The sequence below is a fragment of the Pseudophryne corroboree genome, chromosome 6 (assembly GCF_028390025.1).
Source record: "Pseudophryne corroboree isolate aPseCor3 chromosome 6, aPseCor3.hap2, whole genome shotgun sequence".
Taxonomy (NCBI): Eukaryota; Metazoa; Chordata; class Amphibia; order Anura; family Myobatrachidae; genus Pseudophryne; species Pseudophryne corroboree.
The window spans coordinates 836,474,838-836,496,262 of record NC_086449.1 but is presented as its reverse complement, the minus strand read 5'-3'; the positions used below and the strand labels follow the sequence as shown (position 1 = coordinate 836,496,262).

At 46.5% G+C, this 21,425-nt stretch overlaps 1 protein-coding gene across 1 annotated transcript in view; it reads left to right on the top strand.

Moving 5' to 3' along the window:
* LOC134934723 (solute carrier organic anion transporter family member 1A2-like) overlaps positions 1–21,425 on the top strand; it is a 193,463-nt gene that overhangs the window by 145,507 nt on the left and 26,531 nt on the right. Inside the window, exons 8-10 of the mRNA XM_063930090.1 lie at positions 7,596–7,760; positions 14,515–14,710; positions 16,200–16,362. Of these exons, the coding sequence (XP_063786160.1) occupies positions 7,596–7,760; positions 14,515–14,710; positions 16,200–16,362 (524 nt within the window). The remainder of the gene's footprint in view (positions 1–7,595; positions 7,761–14,514; positions 14,711–16,199; positions 16,363–21,425) is intronic.

Here is a 21,425-nt window from a genome sequence, read left to right as displayed (position 1 = left end):
TTGTGCCTGTCCAGGCACACCTGGGAGATATGTTGCAGGATTTAATGCACTGCATCTCCTTATGGTGATGTTTACGGGGGCCATTAGTGCCAATTCCCATCTTGTAAACCGCGCTGATGAGACGTGCCTGGTTTGGGCAGAATTTAACAAGGCTGACACTGCATGTGGTGTATGAATTGTGAGGTTGTGACCTAGCACGACGTCTTCGCTTTTCGTTACTAGTAATGCTATCGCAGCAACGCTTCGCAAGCATGTGGGGAGGGATCGCGCTACCGTGTCTAGCTGAGCGCTGTAATATGCTACTGGCCTGCTGGCATCACCGTGCTTTTGGGTTAGTACGCCTGCCGCGCAACCAGCACTTTCTGTTCCGTATAGTTCAAAGGGTTTCCCATAGTCCGGCATACCTAATGCTGGTGCCTGCGTTAGGCACTGTTTAAGTCTCTCAAATGCTGCCTCAGACTCGTCTGTATGCGAAATCCGATCAGGTTTGTTTGAGGAGACCATTTCCTGCAAAGGTAACGCTAAAATGGAAAACCCTGGGATCCAATTACGGCAATACCCACACATTCCTAAAAATGTTCTGATCTGTTGCTGGGTTTGTGGCAGAGTCATGTCTCTAATTGCTTGAATTCTATCAGCGGTCAGGTGTCTCAGTCCTTGTGTTAAACAGTGTCCCAAATATTTTACCTTAGTCTGGCATAATTGCAACTTGTCTTTGGAAACCTTGTGTCCTGTGTCTGAAAGATGAAACAGGAGCTGTTTCGTATCCTTCAGGGATGCCTCCAATGAATCAGAACACAGTAGTAGATCATCCACGTACTGTATTAATACTGATCCACTCACTGGTTGGAAAGACTGTAAACAATCATGCAAAGCCTGAGAAAATATACTTGGGCTATCTATGAATCCTTGTGGTAATCGAGTCCATGTGTATTGGACTCCTCTGTATGTAAATGCAAACAAATATTGACTGTCAGGGTGCAGAGGTACCGAAAAGAAAGCGGAGCAGAGGTCAATAACAGTGAAAAATTTCGCAGTGGGAGGGATTTGCATTAGGATGACAGCTGGATTTGGCACTACGGGGAACTGACTCTCAACTATTTTGTTAATCCCCCTTAGATCCTGCACTAGCCGGTAACCCCTCCCCCCACTCTTTTTCACAGGGAAGATGGGACTATTAGCAGTGCTGGACGTTCTTACCAGAATGCCCTGTTGTAGCAAGCGCTCTATTACTGGGTAAACTCCTAACTCCACCTCTGGCTTCAGAGGGTACTGTGGGATTTTTGGAGCTATCCTACCATCTTTTACTTGTACAACTACCGGAGCTACGTTTGCCATTAATCCAGTGTCCTGTCCATCTTTAGTCCAAAGTGACTCTGGTATCTGAGATGTCATTTCTTCTACTTGGGAGGGAGTCCTATTTGTCATAGTGGTATGCGACATTAATTTTGACGGGGAGTCTAACATGTCTCGTACTTCCTGAGCGTGATTCTCAGGTATGTCCAAGAATACACCTTTAGGAGTACAATAAATGACGCATCCCATTTTACACAGTAAGTCTCTTCCCAGGAGATTGGTCGGTGCCGATGCAGCCAGCAAAAAGGAATGCTTGGTATGTAAAGGCCCTATTGTAATCTCTGCTGGTTTGCTAACAGGGTAATGCTGGACTACTCCTGTTACTCCCACGGCTGGAATTGTCCTACCAGTGGTCCTCATGCCCACTGTCGAATTTATCACTGATTTGGCCGCCCCTGTGTCTACAAGAAAGTTTAATGATTTACCAGCTACATTGATTGCAATTTCTGGTTCACTTCCAAGACTTGCAATCAATTTTACTGGCTGCAGATTACAGGTATGGCCACACCCCTATTGGGTATGGTGACCTCCCTGAATCCCGCTGGCAGCAACTACTTGTGAGGGAGTTAGCTGGGAACTACCAGAGGTTTGCCAATCTCTGTTTGGGGGGTATCTTTTTGTTTCCCCTGCATGTGGCTCATAACTCCGTTTCTGCGGACCTTGCTCCCAATGTCGTGTGTCGTGTCGTTGTCTAGGGGTTTGGTATGAGTTTCGTACATTCTTTACTCTACAATCTCGTGCCATGTGTCCCTGTTTATGACAAGAATAACAAGTAACCACACTTGACTTACCCACAGGGTTTGGTGATACAAACAAAGGCTGCCTTGTGGTCAGGGCCTGTATACTTACGGCCATTAACTTATCACTTTGTTGTTCCCTGTGTCTGGTGATGTTCCTATCGTGATCAATAGCAGCCTCTCTCAAAGTAGCCACAGACAGACCTCGCCAACATGGTTGTGTGGTCTGTACCCTAGTTTTTAATGATTCTTTTAAACCATCCATCAGTACCGATACTGCTACTTCTCGATGGTTTATGTTTGTTTTAATGTCCTCTATGCCTGTGTATTTTGCCATTTCTGATAATGCTCTGTGAAAATACTCTGCAGCTGTCTCTGACTCCTTCTGTTTAATGGAGAATATCTTGTTCCATCTGACTACCGCTGGGAAATACTCTTTTAACTGTAAGTTTATTCTTTTTACATTGTCTTTGTTGTACACATCTGTAAGAGGTACATCCTGATCTAATCCGCAATCAGCTAAAAATTGAGTTGCGTCAACATTGGAGGGTAAACATGCTCTCAGCAATATCTGCCAGTCTTTATTGTTGGGCTCTACAGTGTTACCTAAGTCTCTGATGTATTTTTGACTGGCAACTAAATCTTTTCTAGGGTCAGGGAATTCAGACACTATGGTCCTTAATTCCATTCTGGAAAATGGGCTATACATGGCAATGTTCCTCACAGGGGTGACCCCTGATGTGTCAGTTTTCCCATTTGGAACAGCTATTACCCTAACAGGAGTAACTCTAACAACATCACTCTGTGTGGGTTCTACAGCCTGTGGTGAAATGGCTTCAGCATAGTGTATGGTGCCGTACTTACCTGTAGATACGACCTCACCTATCCCTCCGCTAGGGGCCTTTGTTACTAATCTCGTGGGTGGAGCTGTGCCTACTGTGGTCTCTGCTATGGTGGCTGCTAGAGAGAGCGCTGAAATTGTTGCCGATTCGTCTTCTTGATCACACTCCTGAGGAAAGTTCAAAACAGGGTACAACTTGCACGGGTTAATACTTGCATTGGTTAATTGGTTAACATTATCTTTAACATTTATACAGTTGCTAAGTGTTTGTGTGTTACACCTTAGTGCGTCATTCTCCGCAACCAATTTCTCTCCTGATATGTATGGTGGCGGTGGGGCCGTGGCTATCAGTTTTCTGATTGAGCCAGATCCCGCCGCCTGAGCCAATCCTCTCTGTATGTCACCTTCCTGTTGCCACAACTGCAAATAATCGTAATGTTTGATTCGTCTCTTTGTTGATTTGATGAGACATATCCTTCTCCTTAAATTCGTTAACACTTCTGTGCTGAAGCTACCTACTCTTGGGAATTTCTCCCCGTCATGTACTGTCATTCTCTCCCATTCATCACATAAAGCTTCTGTGTGACTTCCGTATTTCTCACACATTACATACCTTGCCGACCCAATTGGTCGGTTCACTGAATCAACCCGAACCGAGGTTGATCGCCCCCTACCTGAACAAGTGGCCCCCATAGTTCGAAGGTGTTGCTTTATTCAACCAACCCTTACGCAAACCAAATGTCCAAAATAGGCTGACGGTGGCGGTTTACCGAGTACCCCACTCACTCGCCCACGCCGACCAATACGACCTGATCACACCGATATGGTGCTGGCGTACTCGACCTAGGGCCCCTGCGACCTGAACCTCTATTTACTGGAACCTGTGAGGGTGCTCCGAAGAACACTTACTCTTTCCAGTAACTATTGGTTGCTGGAAAGTTCCTGAGTGAGCAGCGAACTTCCCTTAAAATAAAAAAAAAGTTACACAAATCACGTTAGAATGTACAAATAGCGTTTATGACCTTCGTACACAAATAGTACCGGTCAGGTTTACTAATGCACACAATTACGTGCGGTACAATCGTTTAGTACACAAGCAACTAATCTTATGTACTGAGCGACCAGTGGAATCGAAAATTTCGGCTGCGAATTCCTTCAGCCAGAGCTTATATGGCCTATATGGGTGTTGCACCAACCCTTTCTTGGTGTTGTGCCTGTGGATTGTATAGCGGACTTCCTTGTCTGCTGTACTTGAACCTGTTGGTCTGCTATGACCTCCTGGTCTGTTACAGTATGACCTCCTGGTCTGCTACACTCTAATGCTCAAATTGTATATTTAACCAGGGATGCCTCCCTAGCCACCATGTACGTCACTTACACGCATGTACCTCACGAGAACTCGACTTTTCTTGTGGTTCAACCTGTAAAATTGTATACAACACACTCACTCACCACCTGTACACTTTTGTTTCTATTTCTATTTCTGCGCAGAAATTTCTCTTTAGACCAGATGTGTTTACAAATTAGGAGAAGGATCTATTAATTTAAATTTGGAATTAAAAAAAAAAAATTTGCGCGATTTATCGCCTGGCGTTATTTACCGCGTGGCGCTACTTATCGCGTTGAGAGGAGAGGAGAAAAACTTGTGTTTTGAGTTACGTGGGCGTACCCGTACGCTCCGCTGCGTAATATACGCTGCGTGCGTCGGCCCTTGGATTGCGTACGCAAGTCTCAGTCTTTTGTTAGAGACACGTGTACGCAAAGCAAAGATCCACCGTAACACAATTTATACGTTTATCAACTATAGAACTGGCAAACAGGAGAGTGACATACGAAAATACACCAATGAAAAGGAAATGCAGATATATATGTGTGCGTGCGTGTGTACGCAAGACAGAAAAATAAACAGTTTTAAAAAGACACTATTGTTTTGTTCTTACCTCCGGTTCCCGGATTCCTTCAGCACCCTTTACTAAGAGAAGCAGACGCTTATCCAAACAGCACTACGAGGAATATGATCTCCCGCCCTTTGCTGCTGGATAATGTCTGCTGAAATTACCTAGTGTAGATATGTGAAGGACGGGCGAGCCGCCAATTGATAAAGCTAAATATTTATCGTATATAATACCCTTTATGAGGTCTAAGAACACTGTACGCTATCTACGTATGAAGTACCGTAAGGGTACGCTAGTTGCGTAACAATCGCTTTGCCGTGATCGAGACGCTCAAGCGTCACGTCCACTCACGGCCAAGAGATCACAGGCAGGCACGTTATTGGCTGTTAACTAACGTAATGATTCGCTATAGCGTAGCGGACGCTCGGGACCACGAGGAGATCACCAGCGGCGCTGACGCTCACTATATTAAACCTTTGTATCTAAACCATAAACAGTGTATTGTGCAGTAAAACCTTAGTGTAATGTTAGAGTGTAAATGCAACACAGTATAACCTTATTACTTTAAAAGCTGTTTGAGCGTCACCGACGCTCTGAGAATACTTAATACTATAAGAAACACACAGATACCGTGTTCAGGGTCCAACGCCTAAAATATATATTATGAATGCTATACTTGCAAAAGAGTTAAACACAATACAAGTCATACACTACAATATAACATAGACTACCTAACCAGATAACTACACAGGAAATACAATACAATACAATTTAAGGGAAAATGAGTGAGAAAGAGAAGGAGAGAGAGAGAGAAATTGAGAGAGATTGGCCCACAATAACAAGAAGATCAATATAGTTGCGGAGAAACACTTACGCACAAGGGGAAACGATCGCATGCGCCTCGATATCCAGCTCCCGATTATCAGCAATGAGAACCGTTGAAGAGAGTGAACTGGATATGGTCGGCCTGCCTATTTATGCCCCACACACAATACAATTTAATGGTCCCTACAATCTCATTGTTCATTGGACACAGGAATTCGGCTTCGCATTATAACAAAAGGTCATAGGTTGATTCATACAGGTGGGTTGTGACTGTTTCCAACTGTTCAGGTGGGTGGGATACTGAGTTTCCCGCCGCATGACTAAATAAGAACAAATAATAGTAAATGGACATAAACTTCTTATGTCCATAACTATTCGCACGAGCGATTAATCCGCTCCAAACCAACACCGGAATATTGCTATTTAAATACTCTTCCGATGGGTACCAAACACCACTGTATGACCCCTGTTAGACCCTTCGTACAATACAAAGAGGGATCTCTCTGTTCAGGAACATGCTATGTTAACTTAACTTTCAGAATCTATCAAAGGGACCATGATCTACAAAATACATTATTACTGAAAATATGTAACGATTGAGTCGCACGCTACGATCCCATAAACTCTACCGTAAATACGCATACCGTGCGCCTGCGGGTGCCCGCGACTGTGAGTATGCGCACGCACGGGAGAGCGTACGCATGCGCAGCACGGACCTGTGTGAGGTGCAAATATGGTAGTGTGCATAGAGATATTTTTCTGACTTTGACAGGAGCCATATCCATTGACAAAAATTCCAGGTTGAAGCATATTCACGTGCCAAAACCCAGGATTTTCATGTCCGTGGAAAAGGGGTGTTACCCCTCCTCTGCAAGATTATATTGTTACATTGCAATTACAAGATTTATAGAAAATTATACTTGTGGCCTCATTTTAGTACATATGACCCATAGTGCTGTAAATATGACAATACACAATGTGTTAGGACACATATACAATATATAGATGTGCGCAGACCTGCGCGTTTTGGCTCTAAATCAGTGGTTCCCAAACTCAGTCCTCATGGACCCCGCACAGCTCATGATTTCCAGGTCGCCTGGTAGGTATCACCAACTGTCACATTTTAAAAATCCACAGGTGATCTGAAAAACGTGAATTGTTAGGGGGCCCTTGAGGACCGAGTTTGGGAAACACTGCTCTAAGGGGGTTATTCAGACCTGATCGCTGTTGTGTGAATTTGCAAGCCGGCTGATTATCGAACAACTGCGCATGTGTATGGACCGTAATGCACAGGCGCGAGGCCAAACAGAAAAAAAATCCTGCAACTTTTTGATGGCTAGGCGTACGCAGGCTAATTGACAGGAAGAGGATGCTTGTTGGTGGCAACTGACCATTTTATGGGAGTGTCAGGGAAAACGCATGTGTGGCCAAGTGTTTTTAGGGAGGGTGTGTGACGTCAGCTCCGTCCCGATCCCCCTGTTTCTGTCGCACAGTAGGAGTAAGTCCTGGGCTACGCACAGACTGGAAAAATCATTAGATGGTGAGTAATATGCACACGAATTTGCAGTGCCCAGCAATCACTGAGTTTTTCACACGGTGTATGCAGACTTGCACGGGGCGGCTATCTGATCACAGACCTCTGCAAATTCGGAGAGGAGCGATCAGGTCTGAATAACCCCCTAAATTGTGTTGTGGTTTCGGTTTTGGATCTGGATTTCTTTAAAATGTATAAAAATTGCTAAAACCATGTAATTTGGACCTGGAATCAATCCAAAACACACAGGATTCAGCTTTTAGATCCAGGATCACAACTTGGTGGTATGACCAGAGCGAAACTCAGTTTGACCCAAAACCCCATAGATTGGCTGTTTTAACGTTTCAGCAGAACCAAACTGCTCATCTCTAGTACAATGTGGACATTAATCTTCTCTTGTGTTACAGGATTCCTGATGCTCCTAAAGAATCTCCTGAAGAATAAGGTCTATATGTTGTTTATGCTGGTAACCGTCCTTCAGTTCGGTGCCTTTGTGGGTTTCGCCACATTCACTCCCAAATTTTTGGAACAGCAGCACGGCATATCGGCATCAGAAGCCATCTTTTTAATAGGTACGTATAATGTCACAATGTCACGCAAGATGAGTGACCACAAATATCCATCTCCAGATATCTTGAAACAGTACAAATACCTGGTCACATTCCAACAGCGACACCTAGGGGTGGGAGGGTGCACTGCCAGAATCTGTGTGAGGAGTAGGGTGAGCAGTAGCCCAGGATTTCTACTGAGCACCCATCCACATGGGAGAATCTCTGCGCTGTGCCCTGCAAAGGTCCAACATCTCATTACATGTAACGCTTCTGATTTTTAAGCTGATCTGAGCCAGGTGCCTAGGATCTAGTTGAGGCTGAAGTGAGCTGAGACTGGACATATGTACAGATGTAGCCACGCTCATTTTGGCTACGACTAGATGTGTGTGTGCCTCGTTTGTCGCAATGAGCTTCCACGCCAGCGTGCGTATTAATTGCACCTGCAGCCATTAGGATTAACTTAAAGGGGAAAGTCGCAGTCTTGTGTACTAAGCCGCTGGTGTGACTAGGCGTGCCAGGAGTGCCACATCACAGCCACAATGAGCGTTGCTACATTTGTAATGGAATCACCAAAACCATATTAGCACTGCAAGCTGGACTGATCCCTATGTCACTGACTGGAGTTCAGAGCTGAGATCTCCAGCACAGTGACTGTTTAAGGAAAACTCAACTCTACAACCTGAACATGGGTGCATGGAGGTGGCACCATCTACTGGGAACTCATGAACACTGTACTATAGTAAGTGCAGGGCTGGATAAGCTTCCACTGGAACTGGAATTCAGTACTCAACGTTAGGGACAGGTATGAGGAACTCAGGACTCAACACTAGGCACAAGTATGAGGAACTCAGGACTCAACGCTAGGCACAGATATGAGGGACTCAGGACTCAACACTAGGGACAGGTATGAGGAACTCAGGACTCAACGCTAGGGACAGTTATGAGGAACTCAGGACTCAACACTAGGCACAGATATGAGGAACTCAGGACTCAACACTAGGGACAAGTATGAGGAACTCAGGACTCAACGCTAGGCACAGGTATGAGGAACTCAGGACTCAACGCTAGGCACAGGTATGAGGAACTCAGGACTCAACGCTAGGCACAGATATGAGGAACTCAGGACTCAACACTAGGGACAGGTATGAGGAACTCAGGACTCAACGCTAGGCACAGGTATGAGGTACTCAGGACTCAACGCTAGGCACAGATATGAGGAACTCAGGACTCAACACTAGGGACAGGTATGAGGAACTCAGGACTCAATGCTAGGCACAGGTATGAAGAACTCAGGACTCAACGCTAGGCACAGATATGAGGAACTCAGGACTCAACACTAGGGACAGGTATGAGGAACTCAGGACTCAACACTAGGGACAGGTATGAGGAACTCAGGACTCAACACTAGGGACAGGTATGAGGAACTCAGGACTCAACGCTAGGGACAGGTATGAGGAACTCAGGACTCAACGCTAGGCACAGGTATGAGGAACTCAGGACTCAATGCTAGGCACAGATATGAGGAACTGAGGACTCAACACTACGGACAGGTATGAGGAACTCAGGACTCAACACTAAGCACAGGTATGAGGAACTCAGGACTCAATGCTAGGCACAGATATCAGGAACTCAGGACTCAACACTAGGGACAGGTATGAGGAACTCAGGACTCAACGCTAGGGACAGGTATGAGGAACTCAGGACTCAACGCTAGGGACAGGTATGAGGAACTCAGGACTCAACACTAGGGACAGGTATGAGGAACTCAGGACTCAACGCTAGGTACAGGTATGAGGAACTCAGGATTCAATGCTTGGGACAGGTGTGAGGAACTCAGGTCTGTGCACTGAAGTGTAGACACACTGGCCTGGAACCTACACCATGAGAAAGTACTAGAACTGGAACCTGCACTCAGTATTAACCCTCACTACCAGATAATCAGAGAGAAGAGACCAGACACATGCTACCAATGATGTGCTAACAGAGGATCAGGATACTAGGGCTTTAGTGATGACTCTGGTAATAAATGCACTCTGGTCTTTAGAGTGTAGGTGTAACAGAAGACTTGTGAGAGTCCCCGATGAGACAGCGGGAGGCGTGGCCCAGCGGTGGCCAGGATGCATGCAGACACTAGTGCAGAGAGGACAATGCAGCAGAAGAGTCACCTTAGTATAAACAGGATGAGAACCAGCACTCAGAGAGTATAGCTGGAGTGTTGGTTCTAGTGAATACAACAGGAGAACTGATGTAGCAGGAAACTAGACCCAGAACTTAGGGGCATATTCATTATCACTTAAATGTCACAATTTCTACATTCAGCGGGAAGCTAGTCAATGTACTGGAGGGTTGTGGAGTGCGGGGGAGGGGGTTCTGCTGCACTGAGCTGCCGGCCAGCCCCGGGCAGCCAGTGAATTTACCAGTCAGGGGGAGGGGCTGGGGTGTGCGGGGAGGGGCGCTGCTGCAGTGAGAAGCCGGGCAGCCAGTCAATGTACTAGCGGGTTGGCGGAGTGCGGGGGGGGCATCGCTGCAGTGAGCAGCCGGCCAGCCCCGGGTATCCAGTCAATTGACCGGTGGGTTGGGGGTGCAGGGGGGGGCTGCTGCAGTGAGAAGCTGGCCAGCATCAGGCATCCAGTCAATGTACTGGCGGGTTGGGGTGTGCAGGGGAACGCTGCTGCTGTAGCCAGCCCCGGGCAGCCAGTCAATTTACCGGGGGGTGGGGGGGGGTTGGGGTGTATGTGGGGGGCACTGCTGCAGTGAGCAGCCGGGTAGCCAGTCAATGTACTGGCGGGTGGGGTGTGCTCTGACAGATAGACAGCCCGCCAGCTTTATGTCAGGCAGTACAGGGGGCCGCCACTGATCACATCCTAGTACGGGGGGCCGCCGCTGCAAAATCGGCAATGACTATGTAGTGGGGGAGGGGATTGGGGGGGGGCACCACATCTATTTGGAGAAATATATCACTTTCAAAAAAACTGTCTCCACAAAAAGAGCAGTTTTTCGAAAAGTGATAAATTTATTATACAGAAATGATGAATTCTAGGACATACATACATGGGTCAGAGCGTACCTGGAAATGCGTATCTCTGATACTATATCTGCCTGTAATGAAATATTCCCCTGTGTAATAATAAATATATAATAGCTGGTAATTGAAGAACATACAGAAAAAAGTAAATCCCCTATCTCCAGCTATGGCCTGGCTGGGGCTGGTATCCACTACAACAGGGGAGCACCCTACTATAAAGAACATCAGCCCAAATCTGGTCCCCAATACAGCCCCATCCCCCACCAATAAGACAGTCTGATCTGTGTGCGCAAGCGCCGGCGGCTCATCCACACGCCATTAACTAACAAAGGATAATTACCAAGAGTGGGGCTGATGACGTAACAACTTCCACCGCAGCCTCTATAAACGGTCAGGGGTCTGAAGAATTGAGTAACTTGAAGCCAAGTTCTTTGTAAATTTTGTCATAAGATTTATTCTTACAGACAAACAACCGACCATTCTGCCAGATAGGATGAATGATAAATGGGTGTTGGCAAGCCATACAGTTGCATACCTCCTAACTCAGAACACAGAACTTTGCACCACGTCATAGGGCTTCTCTCTCTGGGGCTGAATGACAAGAACAGCAGACATGTATATATTTATGCTACAGAGTCAGTAATACCAACGAGAGACAGAGACTGAGACAGGTGACGGGAGCGGCAGTGTACTCAGTAACATTACTTCTTGTAAGACTTAAAATCAAATCTTCATCTTGTAAGCAAATAACTGATAGAAAGTCAGGGGCAAACGCAGGATTTACTTGGGGGGGGGGGGGGTTCCGTATTTAAATATATATGTAAAATATACATATATAGCAAGCGGTGTTGGAGGCACTATGGTAGTGAAAATACTTTTCATTACCTGAGTGCCGCCGACACCACTTGCTATATTTGGGCTCCTGGCCGGCGGGCACCATCGGAAGGCACCAGGGCTGTTTGTATATTGGAGTGCTGCCTCATGGACTGTATATATACACACACTACACATCAGTCCTTGTGCACAAAGTCCTTTAGGCTCCACAGTTTAAAATGTCCAAAATGCCGCGCTGATACCTCCAAGCCACTGGAGTATCGCAAGAACAACTGGTAAACAAATGGAGCGTGCACTTGTAAGTGGCTATACACATACATAGATACTGTAAGTGGTTAAAAGCAAAATCTTTACTTAAAACATATGCTCACGTACATTCCTCCTGACGAAGTCCCCCATTGGACGAAACACATTGGGCGTGGCCTAGACGTGGGCACTGTGACGTCATCTGCTGGGACCAGAGCGGATGCTGAGACAAGTCTGCCTTACAACCAGAGCGGCTAATAGGCTCTACACACTAGGCGATCTGACTGCAAGATGTGAACGATCTCGTTCATTAATGAATGAGATACTGTTCATATCGTGCAGTGTGGAGGCATCATTGCTGGTGCCCCATCGGGTCTCCCGTCGGCCGTATCTGCCGTCGGGCAGCTCGGCGGCGGATAGTTAAATGTGTTGGGGCCTTTAGTTGCAGCATCCATTCATGCTATTCATTTTAAATTTGAATGTACGCCAGCATATGTTTTCAGTATAGATTGTGCTTTTAACCACTTACAATATCTATGTATGTGTATAGCATGCACATGGCGTCTTTAAAATGAAGAGTGCCCAGTAAATGGATTGGATATACATACACATATAGTGTGTGTGTGTGTGTGTGTGTGTGTGTGTGTGTGTGTGTGTGTGTGTGAGTGTGTGTGTGTGTAAAAATTTATATACAGTATTGACACATAAATATACATACATAACACACCACACACACTGTACATAACTATACACACGCACACACTGTACATAACTATAGACACACACACAAACATGCACACACACATACTGTACCCCAGGCTGAGAGGAGGAGATTGGTGGCTGCCTGGTCCTTGTATATCAGGTGATCAGATGCATAACAGAGAGGAAGCTGCTGTTTCTCTGAGCATGCGCACCAGCTCCCGGGATACAGTGTTCTGTGCAGAGAGCTCTGACGAATAGAGCTCCCTGCAGCAGCAGAAGCTGTGATCGCGGTAGCGGTCGCGAACGCGGTTTCTATTGAGACGGAGACAAAGCTGTCTTCGTGTCTGAAAACAAGAATTTGCCCTAACAGGGGGGGTTTCTGGGAACTCAGAAACCCCCCCTCCGTGCGCCACTGAAAGTCCATATTATTAAGCCTCTAATAACCATTGTACTGAACCAACAGAGAAAACAAATCACATGCACAATTCTTTAAACTAACAGAATAAGCAACTCCCGGAAACTCTTATTCACCATTATATTAATAGTAACTGCTCCTTCATCATTACACAAACCGGATAAAAACCAGTCAAATAAGGGGTCTATTCACTAAGCCTTGGATGGCATGACAGTTAGGAGCTGATTGGCTGGAACTTTATCTCCAGCGTCTTTATCTCCATCCAAGGCTTAGTAAATAGACCCCTAAGGGCCTAATTCAGACCTGATTGCTTGCTGGGGGTTTTTGCAGCGCTGCGAACAGATAGTCGCTGCCCATAGGGGAGTGTATATTCGCTTTGCAACTGTGCGAATGCATGTGACAGCCGAGCTGTATGAAAAGATCTTGTGCAGCCCAGAACTTACTGAGCCGCTGCGATCACATCAGCCTGCTTGGGGCCGGAATTGACGTCAGGAACCCTCCCTGCAAACGCTTGGGAACGCCTGCGTTTTTCCAACCACTCCCTGAAAATGGTAATTTGCCACCCACAAACGCCTTCTTCCTGTCAATTTTCTTGCAAACAGCCATGCGAATGGATTCTGTGCACAAACCCATCGCTTAGCGGCAATCAGCTTTGTACCCATGCAATGCACCTGTGCATTGCGGTTGCATATGCATGCGCAGTTCTGACCTGATAGCAGTGCTGCAAAAAAAGCTACAGAGCAATCAGGTCTGAATTACCCCCTAAGAGCAATGCTAGATGGCTATAGCCAGGACATATGGAGGCTCTAACTTTTCTGCCAGCCAATCACAAGCAGAACGGGCAAGAAAACTGCGCCATTTTTAGTGTGCTAAATTTTATTTATGCTGATTTTTATTTTCCAATTTGGGAAACAAGAAGGAAATAAACTTTTATTGTTTTATTTTTACAATTTTCATGATTTGTTAGAATGTGCAGGGGTGTTGGGGAACCCGGCACGTTATGCTGGGACTACTAAGGTAACAGATCAGCCACCCTAGGTTTTTAATTACCCAGACAATCAGTCCCTGTATAGACTTTACATATTGCCTGGGCCAGTCCTAGTGGAGGACAGCTCTCCTCACATCCCCCCTGAACGCCCATTGCCTGGGCCAGTCCTGGTGGAGGACAGCTCTCCTCACATCCCCCCTGAACGCCCATTGCCTGGGCCAGTCCTGGTGGAGGACAGCTCTCCTCACATCCCCCCTGAACGCCCATTGCCTGGGCCAGTCCTGGTGGAGGACAGCTCTCCTCACATCCCCCCTGAACGCCCATTGCCTGGGCCAGTCCTGGTGGAGGACAGCTCTCCTCACATCCCCCCTGAACGCCCATTGCCTGGGCCAGTCCTGGTGATGGACAGCTCTCCTCACATCCCCCCTGTGTACGTAGTTCCACTGAACACCCATATACCCCGCAGCTCACCAGTGATGGTGGAGCCAGTGTGACTACTCTGTGTTATGTCAGTGACTATGGACACATAACAGAATGATGCTGTGTCGCCATCTTCTCTCTGCAGGGGTGTGCAGTATGCCAATCATATCTGTCGGATTCTTCCTTGGGGGCTTCTTCATGAAGAAATTCAAGATCACAACACTGACGGCAGCAAAGATGGCTTTTTTTACATCAATAACGGAATACCTGCTGTTTATGACGGCCTTCGTCATCATGCGCAAGAACGCGTCTGTAGCCGGCCTGACGGTCTCATATGACGGGTAGGAGCTTACAATATAATATACAGCCAATAGTAGTATTTGTGATAGATGCTGTGGAGATAAAAGCAATTCATTATATTCTGATGTCACTGGATCTCCAGGCCGGGGGGAAGCTGTATTCTGGATGTACAGTATGTTGTCTACATACATGCCAAGTGTACAGTACGTATCTGCTCTCCAGGAGAAGTCAGGAGAGGAAATGCTGCTGACACTTTTGAGAGCTCCCTCCATATGGACCTGAGACTCCCCATGTTATCTCCTCATTCTGCCCACTTTGGAATGCAGGCAGTGGTGCAAGTAGAAATTTAAAGGTTTTTAGGGAGGGTGTGTGACATCAGCTCTGGCCCCGATCAGCCTGGTTCTTTTACACTGTAGGAGTTAGTCCTGGGCTATACACAGACTGGAAAATACATTAGATGGTGAGTGAGTTGCGAATGGATTTGCAGCTGACCAGCGTTTGTAAAGCTTTTCAAATGGCGTACGCAGACTTAAAAGGGGCGGATTTAAATAATGTCTGGGCGGGTGACTATCTGATCGCAGACCTCCTCAAATCTGCAGAGGAGAAATCAGGTCTGAATTAGGACCAATGTCTGCTCAGAAGATTACCTAAAGGTATAAAGACAGAATAAATATCCAGCGTGTATAACCTACCTGTGTAGTACAAATCAGGTACAGAGATGATTCTTAGTGCCACGTTAGTAAGCTCTTCCCCAGTGACAAGTTGACCTCTGTTAGCGATAATGACCTATATACTCCGTAACTGTGCAATCAGGTTTTATATAATGGAGACCCCATCAATCATTTACATAATATAAGGAAATACACTGTGATCATTTACATACTGTAAGAACACCTCCAGTGATTGTTTACATACCATAAACCCCGTGATAATCTACATACTTTTGTCGTGCACAGCAGGAAAGCCGACGTACGTTTTGCTGGTACTGGCTTTGTCAACACATTGACAAAGTCAATAGCAGTGAAACGGACGTCGGCTTTACTGATATTTGCATACTGTACAGAGATATCAGCAATCACCTACATACTATACAGAGACCCCCAGCGATTATCTACATGCCATATGGAGAACTCGGCGATCATCTACTGTATGGAGGCCCTCAGCAATCATGCACATACCATACAGAGATCCCAGCAAACATTTACATACTGTACAGAGACCCTCAGCGATCATTTACATGCAATACAAAGACCCTCAGCAAAAATTTACATAACATTCAGAGACCCCCAGTGATCATCTGCATACTGTATGGAGACCAGATGCAGCTGTGGGGCCACACCAACTGCTAGTAAGTCCCAGCCGGAAACCCCCAGTGATCATCTACATACTGTATGGAGACCCCCAGTGATCATCTACATACAAACATCAATGTTATATTGGGTGGGAAACCAGACTGTAACTTATGATCAGAGATATTTTGTGGTAATTTCCATCTGACGTTATAGTCACAGAATATTTGTTTTATTTCAGTGTGGAGCAAGTGTCGTACGTCGGCAACTTATCCGCTGACTGTAACATGAACTGTGGGTGTCTGTCTGATGTGTGGGACCCCGTGTGCGGTGATAATGGGGTGTCCTACGTTTCTGCCTGTTTTGCCGGCTGCTCATCTGCTACCGGGAGTGGGCAGAATGTGGTAAGTGCGAGCTGCAGTCCGGGGCATCTGTGGGAACCTGGATATTGGGGTAAATGGCTAATAAGTTCCCCAAATGTCTCAGAGAGGTCTCTATAGACTGTTACATGATGGGAGATCTGGTCAGGACTAGATACAGCTGGGGCAATATGAGGAAACAACTAATTCTATACAATCATGGGAGATTCTATGCCCTAATTACAGGACAATGGCTTCATTCAGCCTGAGCTGCTCTGGATTCTGTATGGGAATGAATGTCATAGCTGTCAGCAGGAAACAGATGCAGCAGTGACCCTGAGAGGGTGACAGCCTCCTACATATGGGGAGCATGCGCTGCGTGAGAAGACAAGGGCAACATACTGTACAGTAATTAGTATACACATGTATGTCATCTCTCTATAATGATGTTGTGCTACACGTGACACTGATGGGAAGAGTAGCTATATAACAAGAACATGTCAGTGTATGTAGTGGTGTTCCTGTCATAGGGGGCTCATTATAGCACACAGATGAAGTGTAATAATAGGATTTTGATAACCTACCGGTAAATCCTTTTCTCCTAGTCCGTAGAGGATGCTGGGGATGACATCAAGACCATGGGGTATAGACGGGATCCGCAGGAGACATGGGCACTCTAAAGACTTTTCATTGGGTGTGAACTGGCTCCTCCCTCTATGCCCCTCCTCCAGACCTCAGTTGTAGGAACTGTGCCCAGGGAGACTGACATTTCGAGGAAAGGAATTACTTAACTAGTTGTGAGATATCTACCAACTCACACCCTCAACCATGCCGCACACATGGCATTCAACATAACACACACCAACAGGCATGAACTAATTGCAGCAACATGCTGAAACCAAGATAACACAACTTGTGTAACTGTAATAACTAAACTGCAGGTAAAGTACGCACTGGGACGGGCGCCCAGCATCCTCTACGGACTAGGAGAAAAGGATTTACCGGTAGGTTATCAAAATCCTATTTTCTCATACGTCCTAGAGGATGCTGGGGATGACATCAAGACCATGGGGTCTATACCAAAGCTCTAGTATGGGCGGGAAAGTGCGCATGACCCTTCAGCACCAACTGACCAAACTGTAGGTCCTCATCGGCCAAGGTGTCAAACTTGTAGAACTTAGCAAATGTGTTTGACCCTGACCAAGTAGCTGCTCAGCAAAGTTGTAATGCCGAGACCCCCCGGGCAGCCGCCCAGGATGAGCCCACCTTCCTAGTGGAGTGGGCCTTTACCGATGTCGGTAACAGCAATCCAGCCATAGTATGAGCTTGCTGAATCGTATTTCTAATCCAATGTGCAATAGTCTGCTTGGAAGCAGGACAGCCAATCTTGTTGTGATCATACAGGACAAACACAGCCTCTGTTTTCTGTATCCGAGCTGTTCTAGCAACATAGATTTTCAACGCTCTAACCACATCTATAAACTTTGAATCAGTGAATGTGTCAGTAACTACTGGCACCACAATAGGTTGGTTTATGTGAAAAACAGAACATACCTTAGGAAGAAAATGTTGTCGAGTTCACAACTCTGCCCTATCTTCATGGAAAATCATGTAAGGGCTCTTGTGAGACAAGGCCCCCAATTCAGACACCCGCCTTGCGGATGCCAATGCCAAAAGCATCACCACTTTCCAAGTGAGAAACTTCAACTCTATCTTTTGTAGAGGCTCAAACCAATCCAATTGAAGGAACTGCAATACCACGTTAAGGTCCCATGGTGCCACTGGAGGCACGAATGGAGGCTGGATGTGAAGAACCCCTTTCATGAAGGTCTGAACCTCTGGAAGAGATGCCAATTGTTTTTGGAAGAACATTGACAAGGCCGAAATCTGGACCGTGATTGATCCCAATCATAGGCCCGCCTCCACACCATCCTGCAAAAAATGGAGAAAACGTCCTAAGTGAAACTCTTCCGAAGGAGCCTTCTTGGATTCACACCAAGACACATATTTTCTCCAAATACGGTGGTAATGTTTTGACGTTACTCCCTTGCTATCCTGAATAAGGGTGGGTGATGACCTCCTTGGGAATACCCTTCCTGGCTAGGATACACCGCTCAACAGCCATGCCATCAAATGTAGCCGCGGTAAGTCTTGGTACACACACGGCCCCTGCTGCAGCAGGTCCTCCCAAGGAGGAAGAGGCCTAGGATCTCCTATGAGTAACTGCTGAAGATCTGGGTACCAAGCCCTTCTTGGCCAGTCTGGGGCAATGAAGATTGCTCGAACCCTTGTCTTTCTTATGATCCTGAGTACTTTTGGGATCAGCGGAAGTGGAGGGAAAACATACACTGACGGAAACACTCACTGGGTCACCAGTGCATCCACTGCTACTGCTTGAGGGTCTCTCGACCTGGAACAGTATCTCTGAAGCTTCTTGTTGAGACGAGACGCCATCATGTCTATTTGAGGAAATCCCCAAAGACTTGTCACCTCTGCGAAGACTTCTTGGTGGAGGCCCCACTCTCCTGGATGGAGATCGTGTCTGCTGAGGAAGTCTGCTTCCCAGTTGTCTACTCCCAGAATGAATATTGCCGACAGAGCTTGTAGATGTTTTTCTGCCCAGCGGAGGATTTTTGTCACCTCTGCCATTGCCGCTCTGCTTTTCGTTCCTCCCTGCCTGTTTATGTTCGCAACTGCTGTTACATTGTCCACCTGGATCTGCACGGGACGGTCTTGAAGAAGTTGTACCGCTTGTTGAAAGCCGTTGTAAATGGCTCTTAGCTCCAGAACGTTTATGTGAAGGCAGGTTTCCTGTTGTGACCAATATCCCTAGAAGTTTTCTCCCTGAGAGACTGCTCCCCAGCCTCAGAGACTTGCATCCGTGGTTACTAAGACCCAGTCCTGAATCCCGAACCTGCGTCCCTCTAGCAGGTGAGAGCTGTGCAACCACCACAGGAGCAAAATCCTGGTTTTTGACAACAGGATTATCTTTCTGTGAATGTGTAGGTGTGACCCCCGACCATTTGTCCAACAGGTCCCACTGGAATACTCTGGCATGGAACCTGCCAAACTGTATGGCCTCGTAGGCCGCCGCCATCTTCCCCAACAACCGAATGCACTGATGGATCGACACACTTGATGGTTTCAATATCTGTTTTACCATTTTCTGGATTTCCAGAGCCTTTTCCAGTGGAAGAAATACTCTCTGAACTTCTGTGTCCAGAATCATCCCGAGGAAAGACAACCTTGTCGTAGGTTCCACCTGTGACTTTGGGTAATTTATGATCCACCCATGTTGTTGGAGTATTGACAGGGAGAGGGATATGTTTTGTAATAACTGCTCCCTGGATCTCGCCTTTATCAGGAGGTCATCCAGATAAGGGATTATATTGACTCCTTTCTGATGAAGGAGGATCATCATCTCCGCCATCACCTTGGTGAATACCCTCGGCGCCGTGGAGAGACCGAAAGGTAACGTCTGGAATTGGTAATGGCAATCCTGAATCGCAAATCTCAGATAAGCCTGGTGAGGAGGATAAATGGGAACATGCAGGTAAGCATCCTTTATGTCCACTGACACCAAGTAGTCACCCTCCTCCAGGCCATCTTGAACTTGAACCTTTTCAGAAAGAAATTCAGATCTTTTAGATTTAAGATCGGTCTGACCGAGCTGTCCGGCTTCGGAACAACAAAGAGGCTTGACTAAAAACCCTGCACTTGTTGTGACAACGGTACCAAGACTATGACCTGGTCTTGACATAATTTTTGGATTGCCGCTGTTACTGCTTCTCTCTCTGGCGGAGAAGCTGGCAAGGTCGATTTGAAAAATCGGCATGGAGAACATCTTGAAACTCTAGTTTGTATCCCTGGGATACTATTTGCAACACCCAGGGATCCAGGCCAGACAAAATCCAACCCTGGCTGAAGAGTTTGAGATGTGCCCCCACCCGAGCATCCTCCCGCAATTGAGTTCCAGCGTCATGCTGAGGATTTGGCAGAAGTAGGGGTAGACATTTGCTCTTGGGAACCTGGAGCCTGTGTGGGCTTCTTTCCCCTTCCCCTACCTGCAAAGAAGGGGGAACCTCTCGTCTTTTTGTATTTATTGGGCCAAAAGGACTGCATTTGCGGGTGATAGGTCTTTTTTGCCGATGCAGGCGTAGAGGGCAAAAATGTTGACTTATCTGCGGTAGCCGCCGAGACTAATGCATCCAGGCCATCGCCAAATAAGGCCTCACCTTTATATGGGAGAGCCTCCATGTTTCTTTTGGAATCTGCATCCGCGTTCCACTGGCGAATCCATAAGGCCCGCCTAGCCGATACTGCCATGGTAGCGGCTTGAGAACTCAAGAGTCCAATATCCTTCATTGCTTCCAGCATGTAGGCGGCGGCATCCTTGATATCCCCTAACTTAAGGAGTATCTCATCTTTATCAATCATGTCAATTTCTGATGACACACTTTCTGACCATTTTTCAATAGCGCGACTCACCCATGCGCAGGCAATAGCGGGCCTGAGCAGTGTACCATTGGTAACATAAATGGATTTCAATGTCGTTTCCATTTTGCGGTCTGCCAGCTCTTTAAGAGAAGCCGTGCCAGGAGCACGGAGAATTACCTTCTTTGTCAACCTGGAAAGTGCACTGTCTAACACAGGGGGTGACTCCCATTTTTTCCTGTCTTCAACCGGGAAAGGATAATCCTTTTGGGAATACGAAATTTTTGATCAGGATTCACCCACATCCCTTCAACAGAGCATTTAGTTCATGTGAAGGAGGGAACGTGACTTTGGATTTCTTTTCCTTACATAAATAAGCCTTCTTCTGAGGTACAGGAGTGCTTTCTGTAACCTCCAACACGTCCCTTATAGCCACAATCATATATTGTATACTTTTTGCCAATTTATGATCTATCTCTCTGGATTCGCTATCGTCGACACAAGAATCAGAATCCCTGTCGGTATCAGTGTTTACAACATTTGCAAATGGTCTCTTATGTGACCCAGAGGAGCCGCCCGCATAAGGAATAACAGCATCCTGAAAAATCACATCTTCCACAGATTTTCTTCAGCATGCAGCCTTAGATTCAGACTTATCTAATCTACGGTTAATC